The sequence below is a fragment of the Wolffia australiana genome, chromosome 2 (assembly GCF_029677425.1).
Source record: "Wolffia australiana isolate 7733 chromosome 2, ASM2967742v1".
Taxonomy (NCBI): Eukaryota; Viridiplantae; Streptophyta; class Magnoliopsida; order Alismatales; family Araceae; genus Wolffia; species Wolffia australiana.
In genome coordinates this window covers 19,519,464-19,541,930 of record NC_135836.1, presented here as the reverse complement: position 1 = coordinate 19,541,930, position 22,467 = coordinate 19,519,464, and the positions used below count along the sequence as shown (strand labels likewise).

Sequence of the window (22,467 nt, the reverse complement as noted above, 5' to 3'; positions counted from 1 at the left end):
CCATATAAAAATTCCCTGCCTTCTGCGTCCGCCCTGTCTGGCTAGGGGGAAAAGACGATTCTGCCAGGAAAGAGAGAGTCACGAGGCGCGATGGAGGGGACGAGGATGGACCGACGTGGCGGGCCGGGACGGCGAGGGGAAACGAGTGGCCGGATGGGGAATCGGTACGCTAGGGGTATTTTGGGGCGTTCAGTGGGAGACGAAGGGAGAGCCTAAGCTCGGGTCAACGCGCTAGGGGGGGGGGAGAGGATTCTGGTGGCGGAGCGAGAGAGGACCAGGGTGGTCAAACCTGGGCCTCTACTTGGGCGAGCCCACTAAGACCACAAGCCCGCGCGGGTGATTACCTCGACTAACGTGGACCGACGTCCGCCTCAGAACTCCCCGAGGCCCCACCCGCTCCCACGTATGGCTCCGGAGAGATGCTCGTCGCCGCAGAAAAGATCTCATTCCGTCCGATGTGGCATTGATTGCCGCAATCTGCATTCGAGAAAGGGGAAGGGGTCAAAACCAGGCGATATAATTTAGAGATATACTCGTAAACCAACAAGACAGAACCGCGGAAAAGTCAGCGGTATCCTTGATCAGCGGCGGCGGCGGCCGCGGGATTGCCATAATCGGGAATCGAAAGAGTTAGCCTGCAGCCAATAGGAAAAGAACCAACCAAGTTGAAATAAAGAAAGAGAGGAGGGTATTGATGCAAATTGATTTCCTTACCGGCAGCGGCGAGCTCTCTGGCGGCCTCAAAGGAGCCGGACTCGAGAAGCTGAAAGAACCTCCGCAACAGGTTCTCGAATCCTCTCAAGCCAGAGGAATCCACGTCACTGCTGAGTCGGCGCCGCGTCATCTTCCGCTCAATCTTCCCGGCCATCACAGAGGCTCGTTCGAGGCAGCCACGTGGAAGCTGAGCGCAGGGAATGAATATCATGGGACAAAAATAATAATAATAATAAAAAAGAGTAGATAGAAAGTATTACTTACCTGAGCGAGTCGGGCGACGTTGAGGCCGAAGCTCTTGTCGGACGCCCCGCGAGCAAGCTTGTAGAGAAAAGTGACGTCGGGGGGGTCGTCGGCAGGTGTGAGGGGGTGCGTGAGATAAGACACGTGGAAGGTGCCGAGGGAGGAGGGGAACTCGCGCTGGAGTTGGGTGATTTTGGGGTAGTGCGTGACGAAGAGGGTCATGGGTTTCTTGAGGTGGAGGAGGTGATGGAGAGCGGCGTAGGCGATGGCGAAGCCGTCGTGGGTGCTCGTTCCTCGGCCCAGCTCGTCGATGATCACCAGAGAACGGGAAGAACAGCGATCGAGAACGTGAGAGGCTTCGCTCAGCTCCTCCAGAAAGGTGCTTCTTCCCTGAAGAATGCTGTCTGATGCGCCCATGCGCGTGTAAATCCCGTCCATCACGTGAAATTTCGCCGACGATGCCGGGACGAATGACCCCACCTGATCATGTTTAGATAAATCTTCGTTTATTTTTGCCGCAAAGGGAAATGATTAGAAATCAAGAACCAGGAAAAAAAATGCATATTATGAAGAGAACAAAGCATCCCCTCGGGCTCGAAAATTAGTATAAAAATAAAATATAATGACGTCGCAAAAGACCAGGAAAAGGACCAGAAAAATACGTGAAATGTGGCGTAAAGTCCCCCGAAAAATCACAAAACCCCCCTCTTGATAAAATTTGCATGATCCAATCGACACGACCGGAGTAGACCCGATTGAGATCGGATCATTAAGATCGGATAGGTGAACCCCAAATTGCCCTATTAAGATCGGGTCATTAAGATTAACTTCAGCTTTTTTTTTACAGGAATCTCACATAATCTTTCAGACATTCTCAATCAAGGGGGTCCAGTTAATTCTATCAGTCTGAATAAAGTAAGAATACGCTTGCAGTACCTGTGCCATGATTGAAATCAGAGCAACTTGACGAATATAACAGCTTTTGCCGCCCATGTTTGGCCCCGTAACTATTTGACAGAATTCACCATCTGATCGCAAATTTGTATCATTTGGGACAAAGTTTTCTCCTAATACAGATTCAAGCACCTTCAAAAAGACAAATGAACCGATATAAAACGAAGTTGATCGCGAATCGATGGTATCATAAATACAAATTTAGTCATACCGGGTGGCGACCAGATACGATGTGTATCTGGTTTGGCTCATCATCTTCAACAAAAACAGGCCGGACAAAGTTCTGCATCCGGTGGGGCATGAAGACGAATCAAACTATTTCAGTTTTTTTAATCATGTAAACAATGCAGATTATGAGTTGTCACTTACCGGCTTCTTAGCGAGGGTAGCTAAAGAATAAAGGCAGTCCAAAGCAGCCAACGCCTGAACAGCAGCTTGAAATTCGGCATAATATTTACCAAAGTCCGCCAGGAAATGTGTCCAGGCAGCTTTGCAAGAAACAGCAAACTCTTCTTTCGCTAGCATTAAATCATCCAACCCTCCCAAGACTTCCGGAGGATGATACCTGTTTGACTTCTTCGTGCTGCTGACTCTGACCCAATCAGCGGGCACTTTTTTCTCCACAGGCAACTGTGAAAGAATGCGAATGTTTTACCGAACCAAAACTTTAAAAAGCAAGAAAAAGTAAAAATTGCAAGTCATTTTAAGTTCGATAAGTATGAAACCAAGGTTATTTCCCGATTTTATCTGATACAATAGATTTTGGAGTGGTGAAACCATGGTTCACTGTCTCAAACGATTTTTCGCATTCAATCAGAAGGAATCTCACTGAACTTACTTCAATCAAGTGGGTTGTTCCAGAAACTGAAGTAAATTCTAAATTTCGCATTCCCAGCTGCTTCCGGTATTGAGTAATCAACGAATCGAGCCTTTCCTCTGCGAGTCGGCACGCCGCTTGACTCGCCATTATCTGGTTTAATAAAAAGTAGGAGATTAGAAGAACTATGCATGTGAAAAAAGATTGAATTCTTACAGATACTACATCGGGGAATTCATCTCGGGAAAGTTCGAACAAATGAAGCTTGTCTCCTCGCTCTGCTGCATCCTTGTTCAGGCAGGAGAGGAGATTTGTCGCACGCGAAATCAATGACGATGATGAAGCGGTCACAATCAGTCGTCTGAGCAAACCAGAATGAACAATATTCTCGTTCGTTTCCAAGTTTCTTCCGTCGTCTTCCAAGTGAAGTCCCTGGAGTTCCTTTCCAGCTAGCACTATCGCATGCATAGTGGTGATAAACTGTCGCAGAGATAGTTGAAGTTTTTCAAATCAGTAAAACCGATATTAATGGGTATCAACATCGGCCGTGATCGATCAATACTACCTCAGATGGCGTGGCAGTTCTATAAAAGATTCTAGAAATTCCGCGCTGAAGATCAGGGGACCTTCCTAATGTTGTTAAGACAGAAGCCAACAACTGGTTGATTTGTGATGGATGAGTCCCCGAATTTATGATGGACGAACTCATTGAATCCACAATCTCAGACACCGCATCAAGACGAGCTAATATAGACGTCTTATCGCATAGAGGATGCGACACCTGAAAAAGATTTACTAGTTAAATGAGAATAACGAAAAACGACACTTACATATCAAAATCAAATGAGTAAAGGGAAAAAATTGAGTCGAGGATGGCAAGGAGAGGAACTCGGATTTCCACCCACCCAATATTTAAGAAGTCGTAGCCCAAACGAAGTATGCGTTAAATTCATTGCGTTGAGCAAGGTTCCTTCCATCGAGCCATTAAATTTATTCTTCAATACCTTCAAATCAATGTGCATATTCATCATGAGACGAATTTCTAAATGCGAAAAAGTAATAATGAGATAAAAAATCTAGCATCGTATCTGAAGAAAAAAGCATCACTCAAGAGAAGATAACGTTTTCTGAGGTAAACAATGGGAAATAAATGTCGACGCGTAATCTTTATGTTATCTCCGAACCTGGCAGGCATTAGATACCAAAATCGTTTATGTATTTCGACGACTTAGAAGGAGTAAACTTGCCGATTAGAAAACTATTCAATCGACGACTATTGAATAGTTTTCTAATCGGCAAGTTTACTCCTTCTAAGACGAAGTTCCTGATTTTAGGGGTAATGGGTCAGATATCCAAAAGTCTACTGCACAGTAGACACCAATTCCTGGATGTTAAATTGCCACCAAAACAGATTGAATATGGAGGGAGAGGAAGATCTTTAAAACAGAAATATAATAGAGATATATGCATTCCGATGATGATGCGTGTAACGAGACTTAAAGACACTCTGTATCAGTTCAAAGAAATTCATTGCGCCAATCGAACATTGAATTATCTTAATCAAATCCCTCTCCAACCTAATGAAACATGGTCATTTAATATCAAAAGAAACATAAAAGAATGTCAAAAGACGTATATGCGAAACAGGAGATCACGAGGAACAAAGATTTGATGGGAGAGTAGAGAAGTATATATACTAGGAAAGGGAGAAAAATAGCACTAGAGATGGTAAATAGATGCCAAGTTACCTCTAACTGAGATAGAGTATTTGCTGATAAGCACATTTCGAAGTTGCTGCGTAAAGGCCGAAATGAAGCACCCAGGTGGATGACTCTTTCAAAACCAAAACGCTTGAGGTAACGAATGGTCAGGGCTAATGCTTGGACAGCCAGCTCAGACATTGAAAAAATACCCTGTGTACAAACAACGACATACACAAAGATAAAATTCAAATAAATTTTCATTAAGAACGCGACCCTGTATCTCTTGCTAGAGAAATGGGAAAATAAAGTAAAAGCGGAAGCAATTATTCTCTAGTACTCAAAACTTAAGATATAAATAAATAAATTACTCAAGCAGTACTGCTGAAGAAAACTAAGCGTATACCTCAACTTCGGCGAGATTACCCCCCTTCCGGTTACCATCTGTATTTTCTTGAAGATCAGCAGAATTTACTCCACTTTTATCGTCACATAAAGACATCACTTCCGCAAGAGCACCTCCGTCATTAAAGCAATCGCGCGAAGCCCGTTCAATCCGAACTTCAGATCCAGTTCCAGCGTATCCCAGTAAAAGCTAGGGAAAGAAATAATTATGACGTATGTCAAAATAAAGATGAAAAAGAAGCAACCGCCTATCAATTGTTCGATTCCTATGCATTTTATAAGTATCCTGGCTTCTTATAAACATTTCATTCATCTCATACCAGACATATCATTTGAACGCTAAACAGTTTAGAATATCGAAAGACCTTCTCAGTAGGCGCGGTAATGGGTTCACCCAGAAGAAGTTCAACAGGAGATAGACTCAAAAGCACAGCTTCGAGCCCTGATCTCATGATGTTATCATTGAACTCTCCATGTATCACATCTCCAGTCGATATCTCCACGGCAACTATCCCAATCCTCACATCAAAACTTCCTTCTACACCACAGCCTTTATCAGTCGAAACAGACCTTTCAACAAGACAGAGCAAGTAATTACTAATCGATTCCGTCAACCCTTCTTCAAGTCCACCAGTATCCTCAGCAGCCTCAATTGTCGATTTGGTGTAAAGAGCCGAAAGCCCCCTCGAGAAAGGCCCCAGGCGGTTAGAACCATGCGCCTTTATAGCAGCCGTCTCCTGCTGCTTCACCACCCCTACCTTGTGCCCTGCGCTGACCAACCGCCTAAGATGGAAATTCAACCGAAAAGTCGGGATGCTCGCGGTGAGAAAGTTGTGATCCATGTGGCAGAAAATGCCAAGAACCTTAGCAGCTATGGCGGCATCTTCGCCAAAGAACCGATATCGGTACCCAACCTCTACCAACAGCAGGACATCGGGATACCTAGACTTGAGATCGACGACCTGCTGCTCCAGCGGAGTGAACTTTGGATCATTTCCAGACGAAATCAACGCAGGGGACTGATCATGAGAATCGAGAAGCTTCTTGACGAATTTCTGATGTAGAGAAGAATCGGAAGGAGATTCTAGTTTGCGTTTCTTCTCCGGAGGCGCTGACAGAGAATTAGACTTGTCTAATCTCTGCTGAAGAGCGCGTTTGGATGCAGAGGAGAATGAGACAACGGCTGAGACTTTGGGAGGCGTGCTGGGAAGCTTGCTCGGCGATCGATCCGATCTTCCTGAATCGAAAAACCTAGAAATTACTTGGCCTGCAGATTTCTCCGGCGATCGAGCGGGCGATGGAGTTTCAGTTGTCTTCGGCGAGAAGAAACGAGAGATGACGAGCTGCTTCTGCTTCCCCATGGCGAGCGCGCCAAAAAACCCGAGACTGAACTGGAAAGTTGGAACAGGAAGTTTAAAAAGGGCGGTTCCGCGGTCTCTTGTCCCCGCAGAACTCATAATCATTCTTAAACTGGTCCAGCTGACGTGTTAGAGCTTAGAAAACTAGAAAATTTCAAGGAAAATCGACGCACGTGCCGAAATGGTTGACGACAGAACTACTCCTCTCCGACCTCAAGATCAGCACCTGAACGAATTTTTTTTTTCAGTTCATAAATAAATACATTGAGAGAAAAATCAATGTATATGTTACCTTCGGTTGATTCATGCCACGGGCGAAGTAGCCTATACCAAACGACGAAGAGGAATAGGCAACAACGAGTTCCACGGTCTTCAACTCTAGCTCATCCCCGTTGACCTGACCACAAATAAAAAAAACAAAAAAATAAAAATAAAAATCTCCTCCCCGTTGACCGGTCAACTAGACTAGAAACCAAACCTTGGTGACGTCAGCTTGCACCAAGAGCAGTCCATTTCCCCCAGCACTGTCGCCCTTAGCCGCTGCTCGAAGGACGTCAGCGCATGCGGCGGCTGGATCCCCCTGAGAGCTGCAAAATTTAATCGATATTAGAATTTTCCCTAATTCCCCACTTAACCGGAAATTAAAATTTTAAAAATTAAAAAAAGAAAAAGGTGACATACAGGGACGATGAGATGCAACACTCGCGAGCTGCAAGTCCCTTCATCAGATGCTCACCGGTGCCCGTGGCGCAGCAGGCAGAGACTTGTGGAGCTCCAAATAGGTCTCTGCAGGCAGCCCAGCAACCCGCGCCATACATCCCTGCCAAGCCAATCCGGCCGTCGATCTGTCACAGAATCCAACGGTCAGATCAATTTTGATTGAGAAAATTTGACCTCTGATTCTCCGTCAGGTGGCAGCAACCTTAGTTATAGTACACGGACGTGGACGGGAGGGTTTTCTTGTCCCGGAGACAAAAAACGGTCCCTCCAGGGCCTCGAATGTTGGACGTATAGTTCCGGATTGTCCCGGACGTGGACGATGGACGGGACGGGACGAATTTTGTCCCGTCCGACGTCCGGATTCAGTGTAGGGATGAAGGATGGGACAATTTTTTGTCCGGCGGTACGAAAACCGCCCTGTCCCATTCTCCCGGAACGAAATTTCGTCCCGTCCGGGGAAAAAACCTTCCCCTCCCTCGTCCTGGACGAAAAAAAATCATTTGATATTTTTACTATATTAATATAGAATTTTCTAAGTTTTTTAGGGAAATATGGAGGAGAGAGAATCCAAATGGACATATGTACAATAATTTCTGAGCGGCGTCAGTTTGCATGCGCGAAAAAATACAGGGACTTTAATGCAAATTGTCATGGCGAGGCCACATCGCTACATCTCAACCGTCGGATGTGAATCCGACGCTTTTTCGTCCACATTCGTCTGTCCATCGTCCGAGACCTCCAAACGGACATTTTGTACATCCTACGGGCGAAAACCATCCCGTCCGGTGGTCCCCGGGACGAATTTTGGTCCCGAATATCATCCATACACTTGGACGGGATGATTTTTTTGTCCCGGGACGAAAAAATCGTCTTGTCCGCGTCTCTGAACTATAGTTGGACGAGACAAAAATTTGTCCAATCAGAATGGGGAATTAGAATGTCTCGGGACGAGAACACCGAAATTTAAAACTTCTATGAATCAGAATGTCTATCATTTTCCACTCCTGATATCATATGGAATCAGGACACCAGGGGTACGCCCGTTCCCCAACTAGACGGTTCTGGGACGGGATGGGACGGACGACTCAAGAAAAAGGGGCGCGGGATGTTACAAAAACCATCCCCAACTGTGCAGCATACCCAACCCGGACAATCATGCATTATACCTTCAGGGTGATTCCTCCGCTTGATGCACCCGATGCTATGTGCCCACGGGAGTCGATGCATATGGCACCCACTGTGTCCATGACTCTGCTTTCTTCTTCTTCTCGGTTTCCAACTGAAGCACAAATATACATACTGGGAATTTAATGAGGCACTTATCATTTCCCTGATGTAATTAATTCCGGCGAGAAATATAAACAAAAAGAGAGAAGACGGGATGTACTCAGATTGGAACGTGGGTTTGTGTTGGATTCCTGGGCATGAACAAGCATTTGTTTATATCTAAGCCACTGAGCTTTGCTCTTGTCCGTTATTAGCCACTGCTTACAGTGAATAACAGACAAAGTGAGATAATTAGTTTCGGCGGTAATTTAAAGAATAAAATGTAATTAGATCAAATGATAAGTTTCTTGGGGGGCTGATTACAAGCTCGGACTCTGAAATTGATTTGGACAGCGAGACTCCTCTGCTTTTTCCCCACTCACGGGCTCCGTTGCCAGCCAAAAACCTTGGCAAAAGAAATTAACACAAGATGGGAACAACTTCTATGAATAGAAGTTGAGATGAAAAGAATCTTTCAATTGATTGAGCAATTACATTGGAGGCAGGCGTCCTAACAAACTCGGGCCCTCCAGTTGTCCCTTGAGCAGACAAGTAGCAATTTTAATGGCATTTCGCACCCCTGGTCTAAAAACAAACCAACGGTAAGTAAAATTAGATAGGAAGTATTAGACTGAAAAATTGACCGTCATAATTATGGAAAAGTCAAGTAGGTAGAATTTTCATATCCGACGGATAAATTAGGGAGAAAAATAAGACGATGATGAAAAACCTGGCACAGCACCAACAGCTCCAAATGATCCAGAAATGCCATCCATGATGCTGGCATCACACTCCACATGACCCCCCTCCGTTAAATTTGAACCGCGGCCTGCATTTGTGATTGGGTCGTCCTGTAATTCAAAATATATAGTTGATTATCGTCGTTACAACTGCTTTATCTCAAGTCATCAAACGAAATTCTCATCCTTGAGCAAAAGTTCTGAACAAAACTTAACATAAATGAAAGATACTCAATAATCAAACGTAAGGGAAAGAGCCAACTCATCCTGGTTGCAAACGAATAGAATAAAAAGGTCTAAAAGAAAAAAAACTCTAGAGGACAGAAGTCAATGCAATTAGAGAGGATTAAAAATCCAAGAAATCCAGTGTACACGACTTGCAATCAAAATCACAATTCAGTAACAGTGGCCAGAACGAGTAACTCTAGTTATTCTAGTTATTCTCTCTCTCTCCCTCCATCCCTCCCTCTCTCTAGTTATTCTCTCTCTCCCTCCCTCTCTGTGATACCACTGACACCATTCTTGGTATCAGAGCAAGGCAAATTCCTGTGAAAGGTGAAGCTATTTCCTGAGGATCACAGCGACAATGGCTTCAGAAGACGAAAAATTGCTGCACCACTGCATTTCCAGCAGAACAATCAGCCTGCCCTACCAACGTCGCCAACATCCTTCTTGATCAACTGAGCATACCACCTTGCCAGATATTCCAGTCTGCCGTACCGACAAATCTGCTGTCTTCCAGTCTGTTAAAGGGATACGATCCCTGCTGGAAACATATTGTGATGAAAGGGGAAAGAGGTGACCTTGGCGGGATGGACAACGCTGAGGGTGACAGCAGCGGAGTGGACGTCGCTGGAGGGAATGGGACCTGACGGACTTATAAATTCAAATCCTGCGCTCTAACGAGGAGGGCTCCATATTTAAAGGGAAATGCAAGAAGGAAGGGAAAGATGGTAATAACCCTAGTGGGCTTACTAGAGGGAGTAGATCGTTACAATCTACTGAACATACCACCTTGCCAGATATTCCGGTCTTCGCTACCGACAATTCTGCTGTCTTCCAGTCTGTTAAAGCTTGGGGCCTCATTGGATAGCCTGGCCTGCTCAAAAGCCACCAACTGTCACCTTTCCTATTGATTGGTTCTTTCTCTATACATGAGACATGCCAACAACACTGTTATCACACATTATGACATCAGTTAGCTGAAGAAGGCCAACTACTTCTTCTGAAGGGGGACTCTGTCACTCTGGAGTTGTTCTTCTTCATCCTCATTGCTAATCTCATCGTGGAGTTGCAGCCTGCTTTGGCTGCTGAAGGGGCTAACAACAGTGAGCCATCTCTACTAGACACCAGAGCACCTTTAATCTCTACATAGTGTCGTGCAGATGACTAATATTCTTGGTGTCCTAACACTTCGGCTGCAGATGCATGGCTCAGGAGTGCCCGTTCCTCTCCCAATACAATTGTGTTCTGCTGCAGTTGCATGGCTCAGGTGTGTTTGTGCCTCTCACTATACAATTGTTTTCTGCTGCAGTTGCTTTGCACCAAGGTGTTCTCATCCATAGCATTTTTTATCTCTTACTATACGAATGGCCGAGGAAGGAGCACTGGGTAATGATACCACTGTTTCACTCACCTGGGAGACAAATGGTATACCCCTCTTCCCCAAGGTTCGTCTAAAAACCTTCGCACTATACATAATCTCTATCAGTAGAGTAAGTATTTCCAGTCACTCTCCAATCTAGAGTAAAGTCAGGTTTATCATCAATATGATGAACCGCCTCTGCTTACAAATAAAAACTACACCAAGTTGCAATGTGAAGAAGATGTACTCTTTACTTGGTTACTGTATTTAATGATTCCCGAACTGAGTCTCTAGTTAGTTGGTTACCGGATTATGATAATGTCAAGGAAGAATGGGATGCTATCCAGAAGAAATACTCAAAATGGGACGATGAATCAACGATTTCTGCAATGATTGATCGACCCAAACATCTGCACCAGGAACATTGTGCTGCCCTGGAGTACGCGAATGAGCTTCAGGCATTCTGGAAGGATATTGATTTTTACTGTCCACCCACTGCAAACTCTATCAGTGGGGATATACACTCTGTGGCCAGGTTTACGGCTCTGCTCTGCTCTGCAGCCTGAATTTGATATTGTCTGGAGAACAAAAACTTGGGTTTGAAGACACTGCCATTCAGGTCCACAAAGAAGAAATCTACCTAAGCGGTAACCGTCAGAACACTGTGGATAACTTGGCCGGCTTGGTCAAGCCTATCCCAGGAGGAATGGCAAAATCCTCAAATATCCGACAACCATTTACTTCCATATCAGCGATTCAAGGCCAGAAAAAAACTTACCAATGACGACATGGACCAACTGTGGTTTAGTCATTGCATGTGTCACCGCAGATACAGTCCTTGATCTAGGCTCATATCGGAGGGGAGTAGAGGGCGAGGCAAGTAGAAGTTCCCAGGGTAGAGAGGAGAAACGGGAATGATACAAGGGGAGGTCAAACTGATGAGACAGGGATCGACCAGGGTTGAGCCGCCTGAAGATGAGGTGAGGTAGAGACAATCACATGGGACGGGGATCATAGCGGGAGAAAGGGACTGTAGATATGGAGAGGAGAGAGACAAGAGACTTTACTTCATTCTTCTTTGCTGCCCTCCTAAAGGGAGGGATCCCTATTTAAAGGATATACACAATGACCAAATGACTAAAGTGCCCTTGTGAGTTAACATGACGAGGCTACACCTAGATAGGTTGAGGATCCTATCACCACCACACTAAGGACACTTGCTGGAAGCTTCAAGGACAACCTGTCTGGGTGTCCAAACCAATCAGCAAGAGTGACAATGCGCTTCAGGTACCACAAGAGAAAGATGATGATACTCCATGGCATACCAATGACTTGGAACGCATCAAAGAAGATCTGCAATATGGATATTATCGAGTTCGCATCTCTGATCCATTCAGGTATTCCTTCTTGTCTTTTCTTGCTACTACATCCCGTTATTTTTCTGAACTTTGGATTTTAGATTTGGGTGCTACTGATCATATAATCCACTTACAAAAAATATTTAAAACTTTTAAACCCTGTTGTATCACAACTTGTCAAGAATCACCAAGAATGGTGATGAGAGTGTGATAAGATCCAAGAACAAAACAATTCGAATATGCTTTCCTTGTACCAGCGCGAATCAAATATGGAAAGTCGGATCAAGAGCCAAATGAAACGAGATAGAGTTCCACCAGAGGTGGTAATCGTTGCATACAAATGAAGAAATGAAAGATGATAGAACCAGGATCTCTCGATCCCTCTGAACGCAGGCCTCTCCTGTTCCCCAGCCTTTTCCCGCGCGCTGACGGGCCTTGACGACTTCTTGAAGATGACTCTTGTTCTTGTGGGCTGCTCCAGGTCTTTATTTATAGGGTCGTTGCCACTATTAGTATCCACGGGCTGACGTGGCATGGCCAGTGCGGTTAAACCTTCTTCTTTTATATTTCTCGAAAAGTACTTATCAGAGTGCTTCTTCCTGCAGCCATCAACCCTGAAGGACGAATTAAGGTTTTGAAAAAGACAACCTAAGCATTCAGCAAGAGTGAACCAGTTAAATACTGGTTCCTTACCGATTGGGAGACCAAGGCCCATTTACAATACCTATCCTTTATTCTCTCATGTGGAGAATAAGTAACAGGCCACATGAGTCTATGAACGTGAAAAACAAAATGGAAAGGAGGGTAAAATGGAACGGGACCATGAGCCACTTATAGAGCATGGCTCACTTACAACATTAAAAGTAAAGAGAAGAAGCTAAGATTATCCAACACTAAGAAAGTCCAAACTGTTGATGGTACCTTATTAACAGTGGCAAGAATTGGAAGCATTGAAGTGGAATCAATTGGAATACTTAACCGTGATCTTACAAGTTCCTCCTATTAGCTAATCTTTGACGGAGTTGACGCTCTTTAATGGGATAAGGTCGCGACCTGACGCATGGGCTACATAGGATCAGAGAAGCCTTATACTACTTGATATCGGATACAATCCCTGCTTGGGAACGTGAAAGATCTGCCCTTGTAACACGCTTTCTAAAACAAAATGATATTCCAAATGATCAAGATACATCCACAGTTGTTCACAGAGAGACTAGAGGGTGTGGGGGAGATACAAGAGAGGGGTTCCCCATGTAAAATGGAGATAAAGGAATGGTTGATAGGATGGTGAAGGATAGCTGACGAATGGCTGTTGCTCAGCAGGGGGACGACGTGAGGCCTCTGAGCACAGAGATAGAGAGTCATGACCATACCGGAGTATAGGTGAGCGTACTATAGGGACTCACAAGCAATTTTCTTCCTGTCCTACCTCCAGGGACGTAGAGCTTAAGTAGGTGCCGAAGTGAGCTGGGCCTGCCCTTTCGGGTCGGACCGTTGTCAGGTCTTCTTCCAGGCATAGACGTACCGATGGATCATATCAGCTTCCTCGATTATTTGTTCTCACATGGGATCCATTGCTGCAATCAATGTCTGGGAAGGAGCATCTCTAGATGTGTCACCGATAGCTTGGTCAGCCCTTTTTCCACGTTTTAAAGATGATGTTTCCTACCCTATGTCAGGAATTAAATTTGGATATTTTCGTGTGTCAAGTATGCAACCTGCCTAAGCATAAGTCCACCGTTTATCCCCCATCTAAATCCTCCTCTGAAAAAACTTTTGAGCGTATCCGCTGATGTTTGGGGTCCCTGCTCCTTTTTCTGACTTACATGGTTTTGGTGGTTCCTTATCCTGATTGATGATGTGAGTCGCTTTAGTTGGATTCACCTCATGGAGACTAAATTTGAGGTTCCTTGGATTAACGGTTCAATACCCGAATTAAACAGGTACAAACTAATGATGGAAAATAATTTATTAACTCAGAAAACAACTTCCTATTTTAGGATCTAGGGATTACTCATGAGTCGTCATGTCCCTATACTCCCCTACATAATGGCATAGGCGAACTGAAAATGGGGCAAATTTTGTAAGTCTCCAAAAACGTTTTGGGGGAGGCTGCATAGTTAGCCATCCATCTAACTAATTGATGACCAACTCCTCACTCAGTGGAAAATGCCCTTTAGCATCTCCTCAGAATTTTTTTCCACATTCCCAGCTTCATAATACTTTGGACCGACAGCTATTTGGCTGTGAATGCTATGTACATTTACCTCCACATCAGAAAAATAAGTTAGCTCCTCGGGCTCTGACTTGTGCATTTCTTGGATATTCAAACACCCAGAAAGGGTATAAGTGCTATCATCCTTTCACAGGGAAGACCCTAACATCGAAGGATGTTATGCTTAGTGAAGGTTGTTTCTATAATGATGGTCAACACCCTAAAGCTGACGAGGAACCCGCTACCACTTCTGCCACTCTTGATTATCTTCTTCCCCCACTCCTGATCAGACTCGTATCTGATTCATGTTCGGCCCTCACCACTGTCACAAACTGCAAAACACGAGCGACCTCATTGACTGCGTCTTCAAAGCCGAAGTCATTATACAAGAAATTGACGAACCTTTGGTTCCCCCCCTTGGATTCCGTATCCTCAAGGATCAGGAGGCATAGGTGCCATGATGGACTCCGCCAAATGAGCAACTGCCACCCACTCCTGACCACTGAACCTTACTGAAGAGGAATTTCTAGCACGCAAAACCCAAGGGCTCCGCTATCAGTACAACAAGAGGTTTATATCGGGGCATCGTTGTCATAAAAACTTCAATATTTACATTGCCATGCATGGTGGAGAGCCGTAAGCAGGAGACTCACCTACACATTGACAATCGATGACAATGTACCAGCATGAGGAAAAACTGGAGCTTGATGGAGAGAGTAATGTTATGACCTCCCTCTTATTGTAGGCCCATTAGAGACCTCTTTGCCTCTTCATTTCCCTTTTAAACATGTAGCCCTTCACATTAGAGGGCGGGGTATTGAGTCATGGTTGAATCCCCCCTTCAGTAGTGACAATCTAGCTGATGACGTCCACTCCCATCGACCTGGTCTATCTTGTCGACGTGCACTCCGTAGACCCTCATTCACCTTGGTGTTGTCCTGGAGATATAAGATGTCATAAACTTGTCTATCTTTCACACACCCGTCCAGATTTCTCATACTCTGTTAATATTCTTAGCCAGTTTATGCATCTAGCTAAACTCTCTCACTTGCAGGCTGCTCATATGATGTCCCAGCACTTCAAAGGGACCATTAGACTTGGCCTCCACTTTCAGCGTGGAAAGCTTTGACATTAACTCAGACTATGCTATCTCGCAGGTCAGCCACCAGCCAACTGCTGGCTATTTTTCATTTTTGTGTGGCTACCTAGTTACCTAGAGAAGCGAGAAACAAGATGATGTTTCTCATTCCAGCACAGATGCAGAATTCAGGGCTCACACAATGAATATGTGTTCTCCGGATTCAAGGTATTCTCCAGGAACTAGATGTTCCTCACTAGGCCCAGTATCCTTCTCTGTAACAATAAATCTGCTGTCAGCCTCGCCCATGATCATGTTCAACATGACAGGACCAAGCACGTTGAGGATTGACCTTCATTTTGTAATGGAAAACTGGAGGCATACGACAGTACAATGCTACAGTCTGCAGATCTTTTAACCAAGGGTTTTTCTCGGGGCAGCATGAGCTTCTCAAATCCAAGCTGGGAATGAAGGACATTCATCCCTCAGTTGCAGAGGTGAGGTGTTATCAGGTATACATTTCTGCACGAATTTCGGGCTCATCTAGCCCTTGTATGGCAACTTTTGTACATTTACTCATCGTGCACGTAATGAAGTGTGATTTTTGTTGCTCAATTTATGGATCTTCTATTTTCTCTGTCACTTTGAAAAAAATTAAGGGTTTTTTACTGCATTGTCTACAGCACTTACTAGGTTAGTGCAAGCTGTAAATGCAATGATGTAAATGCAAGTGACGATGATTCAAATACACTCTCACCTCAAGAACCCCAATAGCTGCCGAAGTAGCATCAATGCATCCGCCAGGGTCCTGAATCATAGCCAGAAAAAACAATCTATTAGAGAGCCTTCCACTCAACAGAGTTCATCATCTGTAGTGTATACGATTCTCTCTTTGTTCAAGTATCAGCGAACGGGCTCGCAGGGTAGAGAAAGATAAGTCACTGGACACAGGCAGTCTTTCTTCGGAAATCAAATAAGCTTCATCAAAATAAAAGATAGACATCGAGGGGTTCATTCTACTCTTCGATCCTTTAACACTGGATTGCACAGACTATGATACGGGGTTAAGAGAACGTTGTTAAGAAATGGGTATGCTCTAAAGCATGAACACCATTCGTCCGAGCATCGTTAGTTTTGATCTCGATCAGTCGAAGAACAACACTTACCAAGCGATCCCCCCAATCGACAGAGTCGCAGTGCAGACTAAAATTTGACTAAAGTAGATAATAACGCGATGCGTCGGAAATGAACCTTGATGAGAACAGACGCCGCAGCGAGACACGCGAGTTTCATGGCCTTCTTGAAAGACCTCTCGTTTCCACGCGCGTGGAATCCAGCACCCACATGAACAGCGACAAAGAAATTTGTTCCATTCTTCTCCTCCGCCTCAACAGCCATCTCCTGGGTCGTTCGTTGTTCCATTCAAATGAGACAAGGAACAACGCTCCCGCGATCACAATCAACCGTCGTCCTCAGGACAGCGATCGAGAGTCTGAAATGGCCCTCTAGGGCACGACCATGAGAACAGTAATTAATCAAAATTCATCAATGAAAACTACCCTGCAACCTTCCGATTAAGAAAATCTCGGCCAATTCAATGGCCACGGTCAAAGGTAATTAAAATCCGAAGCCAATGGCGATGATTTCCCCCACAATAGACAAAGATGTCATCAAAGTCATCCGATTGCGTCAATCCTGACGACGAATCCGCCCTATTCTCTGACCTTCCGCCATTCGACTGCGACCTGAGAAACGCCATTCGAGATCGGGAAGAAAAGAAGCTTCCAGTTGTTATCTTGGAAAGGCTATCAAGTTTGAACTGAGGCTCGATCGTTGACTTCAAATACGTCACCGCGTTATAATTTTAATCCCCGATTCTTAGAAATAATACTTGATATTAACGTCCACATGGCTGTTTCCGTTGTCCACAGTGAAACGAAGAGATGACGTGGAGCTCTGGGAGCCGTCCGTTTCTTCGAGATCGTGATCGACGCGTTAAGGGAACCCCCACCTTGGGGGGAAAACAAAAAAATAAAATACCTAAATTACCCCTGGAGTTTAAAATCAGAGGGCTGGAAAAGCGAGGGTAATTGTGGGAATCGGGGCTTGATAAACTGGAGGAAGAAGGTGAGAGAAATTCGGAATTGCACGCAGAGAGCTTGAAGAAGAACCTGGCGAGACGGAGAGAGGAAGAAGATCGGAGGAAATTTGTCTTCGGCAGGCATCGCCGGAGACTAGAAAATGGCCGGCGGAAGTGGTAGAACTCTGGAGCAGACGCCGACTTGGGCGGTCGCCGTGGTCTGCCTGGTTCTCGTCATCATCTCGATCTTCATCGAGCACTTGATCGAGCTCGTCGGAAAGGCAAGTTTCTCGTAAACTCCGTCTTTTTTTAACTTGATCGAACTGTTTCTTGATCTGATTGTTGTTCTTTTTCGTGTTTCAGTGGCTCGCGAGACGCCACAAGCGAGCTCTCAGCGAAGCCCTCGAGAAGGTGAAATCAGGTGAGTTTATTCGAATCGTAATTCAGTTTGTCGCCATGTCTGATCCGACCTAAAATCGCCTAATCGAATCTCCTCGATTTCTTCAGAGCTTATGCTGCTAGGGTTCATATCGCTGCTCCTGACCATAGGCCAGGGACCCATCTCCAACATATGCGTCTCTCAGAAGGTCGGCAACTCGTGGCACCCTTGCCCGAACCCTAAATCCTCGCCGGATGCCGACTCTTCTCGTCGGAAGCTTCTCCAATTCCCCCTCGCCGACCACTCCAGAAGAATTCTGGCAGCCACCGCCGGAGACAAGTGCGCCGAGAAGGCACGATTCATCAACATCCTTATCATCATCATCATCATCATATCAACATCATCATCCTTATCGTCATCTTGATCTGACATTTAAATATTCTTCCGACCATGATTTTTTATTCGTTTCGACGAGTAAAGATGACATAGTTCATCTCTGGCGCAGGGCAAAGTCTCGCTGATATCGACTGACGGTATCCACCAGCTACACATCTTCATCTTCGTCTTGGCCGTGTTCCACGTCGGGTCCAGCGTCGCTACGTGGGCTCTCGGCAAGTTGAAGGTTCGTACGACTGCGTGAAAACCAACTTCTTCTTGGAAATCAATGCTCAATCTTCACCCTGCAGATGAGGAGATGGCAAGCGTGGGAGAAGGAGACCAAGACAATCGAATACCAGTTCACGAACGGTAATTCATAATTCGATATTACATTCGGAGTATTTCGCGATCAATCTTTTATTTTTCCCTTCACGTTTTTTCGTGGGCAGATCCGCAGCGATTCAGATTCGCGAGGGACACGTCGTTCGGGCGGCGTCATCTCAACAGCTGGAGCAATTCGCGAGTCTTGACTTGGATCGTGAGTGCACCAACCTTCGTATATTAAAGTATATATTTGATTTATTCATATGGTTTCCGGGTTTGATGTGATCATGCGGTTGCAGGTCTGCTTCTTCCGGCAGTTCGTGTGGTCCGTCCCTAAGGTCGATTTTCTCACGCTGCGCCACGGATTTATCATGGTGAGAAATCGAAAGTTGCCGGTTTTTCTCTATGTTTGTGTTGAATCTTATTTGATATCGCGGTTGGGTTTTTCAGGCCCACTTGGCTCCTCATAGCGCGGCGACCTTCAACTTTCAACAGTATATAGACAGATCCCTTGAAGGGGATTTCAAGGTCGTCGTCGGGATTAAGTACGGCCTGAGATCTCTGTTTTTTATTTCTTCTACCATTATTCCCCGAGCTAAGAACTGACCCGTCTTATTTGATATCGATCTCTAGCCCGATGATCTGGTTCTTCGCCGTGTTCTTCCTTCTGGCGAACGCCCACGGCAAGTACATGAAACCATAGTTCCCAGCGGACGCGAAATCATGAACGCATAGTTCTAATAATTTTTTTTTCCTGGTATTCGTTGGTTGAGCAGGTTGGAGGGCGTATCTGTGGCTTCCGTTCATCCCTCTCGTCGTAAGTTTTCGAAGAGTAGCTAGAAATCTCGTTTTCTATAAACTTTACTAATTTCCGGATTATTAGGTCATCTTGCTCGTGGGGACGAAGCTTCAGGTCGTCATCACGCGCATGGCTCTGCAAATCATGGAGCGAGGAGACGTCGTGAGGGGCGTTCCGCTGGTGCAACCCAAGGACGACCACTTCTGGTTCAATCGGCCCAAGCTCCTCCTCTACGTCATCCATTTCGTTCTCTTCCAGGTTACTCCTCGACCCACTTTCACGGTTCTAGAGAGAGAGAGAGAAGCCAGTTTCTTTAACTCCTTGGTTTTTTTTCTATCTTCAGAACGCGTTCCAGCTCGCCTTCTTTATTTATAGTCTGGTAAGGGAACTTTCCTACCTTGTTCTTCCTCTGGCAGATCGATTGAACTTGTGGGAAACCGCTGATGTTCCGTTTTAACTCTTCAGTACGAATTCGGATGGAACTCTTGCTTTGCCCATTACACTGCGGACACTGCTATCAGAATCTCTGTTGGGTGAGCGTCCCCCTCTCAAGAACCCTCCTTCTTCACTAGTCTCTCTCTCTCTCTCTCTCATACACACATGCTCTCTCTATCTCTGTCTCCTTTCTCTCTCTCTCTATCTCTGTGTCTCCTCTCTCTCTCTTTCCCATGCTCTCTCTCTCTCTTTCTATCTCTGCGTCTCCTCTCTCTCTCTCTCCCATGCTCTCTCTATCTTTGCGTCTCCTCTCTCTCTCTCCCATGCTCTCTCTATCTCTGTGTATCCTCTCTCTCTCCATTGCTCTCTCTATCTCTGTGTCTCCTCTCTCTCTCTCCCATGCTCTCTCTATCTCTATGTCTCCTCTCTCTCTCTCCCATGCTCTCTATATCTCTATGTCTCCTCTCTCTCTCTCCCATGCTCTCTATATCTCTGTGTCTCCTCTCTCTCTCTCTCTCCCATGCTCTCTCTCTATCTCTGTGTCTCCTCTCCCCAATTCTCTCTCCCTCAGTGTTCTCTTGTACCCTCCCTACTCTCTCTCTCTGTCTCTGTGTCTCCTCTCTCTCATTGCTCTCTCCCTCAGTGCTCTCTTGTACCCTCCCTACTCTCTCTCTCCCCTCCATGCTCTCTCTCTCCCTGTCTTTATCTCTTTCTCTCTCTCCTTCTCTTTATCTCTTTCTCTCTTCTCCCATGCTTTCTCTCTCTCTATCTCCGTCTCCTCTCTCCCATGCTTTCTCTCTCTCTATCTCCGTCTCCTCTCTCCCATGCTTTCTCTCTACATATGCATCTCTCCTCTCTCCCATGCTTTGTCTCTTTTTTTCTCTCTCTCCTCTCTCCCATGCTCTCTCTATCTTTCTCTCTCTCTCTATCCGTGGGTCCGTAAACACCTCATGCAATCATCCCGTCCGGCTATTTACGTCCATCTCTCTCTCCAGTGTCGTCGTTCAGGTGCTCTGCAGCTACGTGACTCTCCCACTCTACGCGCTGGTGACCCAGGTAAGTCAAAGTCAACTCATTCAGAGCCCAAGGCCGGCGGGCCCATCCGTTGACTCTTGACGGTCTCTGCATTAAACAGATGGGGTCCACCCTGAAGCCCTCCATCTTCAACGATCGTGTGGCCCTGGCGCTGAAGCAGTGGCATCGGACGGCCAAGAAGCGCGTGAAGGAGCAGAGCAAATCAGGAACTGCCACGCCAGCATCGTCTCGCCCGGGCACGCCCCCGCACCGCATGTCCCCGGTGCATCTCCTCAAGTACCACCGCTCCGAGGTCGCCGACAGCTTCAAGGCATCTACGCTATCCTACGGCTCAGATAACGAGAGACTTGACGGCGACGGCTCAGTATCTCCGCCGCCGTCCGGCTCCGTCGAGAGCTCCGTGCACCACCGCCAGCGTGGAGACGGCCCGCACGTGCAGGAGGAAGACCACGAAGTCAACGCCCATCACGCCATCGACGTGTCCCGGGACTTCTCTTTTAGCCACCGCACGAGGCCGTGAGTTTGTTGTATATACCCCCCCCCCCCCCTCCCCGGTTTGTAAAATGATTCTTTCGTCGCTTGTAAGCTCAATTTTGAGTAGAATGAGAAATATATCAATAAAGTTTATGGTTAATCGACGCCGGTTAATTCCACTTTGAATAAGGTTTCCATTAAAATGTACATCAGAGAAAGAGAAAATAAAATGTAGCAGGAAAGCGCGGGGATGGATACGCGATACGGATAATACTAACGGCAAAATATATGGGATAAATGGGATCATTTTATTGTCTGAGATAAATAGGAGAAGAAGAATGGCAAGGACAACGGCAACATGAAAAAATCTTAGAACCGAGATGGTTTAGTGGAAAAAAAATAGACAGCGTTTTTTGCATCTTATCTTATTTTAAAACACAAGTATAGTTCCCCTTTTCCAGAGTAAATCCAGCACACTAGTTCTTACAGGAGTGTGATATATAGAAAATCTATAGAGAGAGAAAGAGAACATCCATAGGGACATGCTATTGCTATTATTCAGCTAGAGCATGATTCGATAGAGAGGACTGAGAAGCATAACTTTAAGAAGAACAAGTCATACATGAGATTGTGGGAAAAGATATTAATGCGCAGAAACAAGCCTGTGACATAAAAATTATTGAGCATTAAGTCATTATGCTGCCAAGGTTTGATGACTTTGGAATAAAACGGAATTGTAAAATCCTTGAATGGGCAATTAAATAACGAATAAACGGAAATTCACAAGCTGAAAGTGTCTAATATTTCCACAGAAGTGTATTTCGATGTGAACAAATCCCTAAGGTAATTAGGATGATCAACAAACCAATTCAAGGAGAATACCAGTGATGTCACCATCAGCCATGTCACGTCCCCCCATAGTCACTGTCAAGAGAATATCCCTAGCACCAATGGAGAAATACCCACATCAAGATGAGCAGGTTTAAGATTAAGTAATATACATGTAAAAAAATGATCAGGTTGGTGAGTATTATTCACATCAAAATTAGCACATCAAAATACCCACCATTGTCACTGCTCCTCATCGTCAGATAACATCTAGCCAAAGTCTTCTACATTTGGGCACGATCTTCAACACCAAAAACATGATATCTTCCACCATCCAACAAGCATTGACAAATAGTATTTGCATCTGTCTCCCATCGATATCCTTGGTACATTTAGGTTTTGAATCACCTAGCACCTCAATGGCATCTTTTTCGGTCAATACAACTTTCAACTTTTTCAGTCACATAATTAAGTTCACCAAACCTATCAATTTCTCAACATTGTATTGAGATATAATGCAATTAACATTTTTTAAGCCAAAAATCATCCTAAAAACATGTGGCTCTAATACTACTTGTTTGG

The 22,467-nt window shown here is 45.2% G+C and overlaps 3 protein-coding genes across 5 annotated transcripts; 1 reads left to right on the top strand and 2 right to left on the bottom strand.

Annotated features, from left to right (window-relative positions):
• Positions 1–348: 348 nt before the first annotated feature.
• Positions 349–6,296, bottom strand: MSH3 (homolog of DNA mismatch repair protein MSH3). 2 transcript variants are annotated; one of them, XM_078571334.1, is made up of 14 exons: positions 5,199–6,296; positions 4,835–5,023; positions 4,477–4,641; positions 3,634–3,732; positions 3,294–3,509; positions 2,954–3,208; positions 2,750–2,881; positions 2,281–2,541; positions 2,123–2,194; positions 1,894–2,043; positions 979–1,437; positions 715–901; positions 556–635; positions 418–477 (listed from the first exon to the last, which is right to left on the bottom strand). In XM_078571334.1, the coding sequence occupies exons 1-13, from the start codon at positions 6,294–6,296 to the stop codon at positions 631–633; spliced, it is 3,288 nt and encodes a 1,095-aa protein (XP_078427460.1). In that variant the 3' UTR covers positions 418–477; positions 556–630. The 2 variants fall into 2 exon arrangements, with proteins under 2 accessions (XP_078427459.1, XP_078427460.1); XM_078571333.1 differs by lacking the exon at positions 556–635 and having other exon boundaries at positions 349–477.
• Positions 6,228–16,947, bottom strand: LOC144699981 (N-terminal nucleophile aminohydrolases (Ntn hydrolases) superfamily protein). Of its 2 annotated transcripts, none has more exons than XR_013580658.1 (11): positions 16,405–16,947; positions 15,911–15,961; positions 8,908–9,028; positions 8,673–8,757; positions 8,502–8,583; positions 8,299–8,395; positions 8,078–8,190; positions 6,928–7,036; positions 6,670–6,778; positions 6,484–6,588; positions 6,228–6,417 (listed from the first exon to the last, which is right to left on the bottom strand). XR_013580658.1 is itself a non-coding variant. In XM_078571339.1 (11 exons), the coding sequence occupies exons 1-11, from the start codon at positions 16,573–16,575 to the stop codon at positions 6,346–6,348; spliced, it is 1,170 nt and encodes a 389-aa protein (XP_078427465.1). In that variant the 5' UTR covers positions 16,576–16,947; the 3' UTR covers positions 6,228–6,345. The 2 variants fall into 2 exon arrangements, 1 of the variants encoding a protein (XP_078427465.1); XM_078571339.1 differs by having other exon boundaries at positions 6,873–7,036.
• Positions 16,948–17,282: 335 nt separating this feature from the next.
• Positions 17,283–21,221, top strand: LOC144699980 (MLO-like protein 2). Its single transcript, XM_078571337.1, has 15 exons — positions 17,283–17,514; positions 17,597–17,654; positions 17,741–17,964; positions 18,118–18,234; positions 18,299–18,359; positions 18,440–18,528; positions 18,614–18,688; positions 18,765–18,859; positions 18,948–18,997; positions 19,091–19,131; positions 19,198–19,371; positions 19,457–19,492; positions 19,579–19,646; positions 20,544–20,604; positions 20,684–21,221. The coding sequence occupies exons 1-15, from the start codon at positions 17,395–17,397 to the stop codon at positions 21,101–21,103; spliced, it is 1,689 nt and encodes a 562-aa protein (XP_078427463.1). The 5' UTR covers positions 17,283–17,394; the 3' UTR covers positions 21,104–21,221.
• Positions 21,222–22,467: the final 1,246 nt, after the last annotated feature.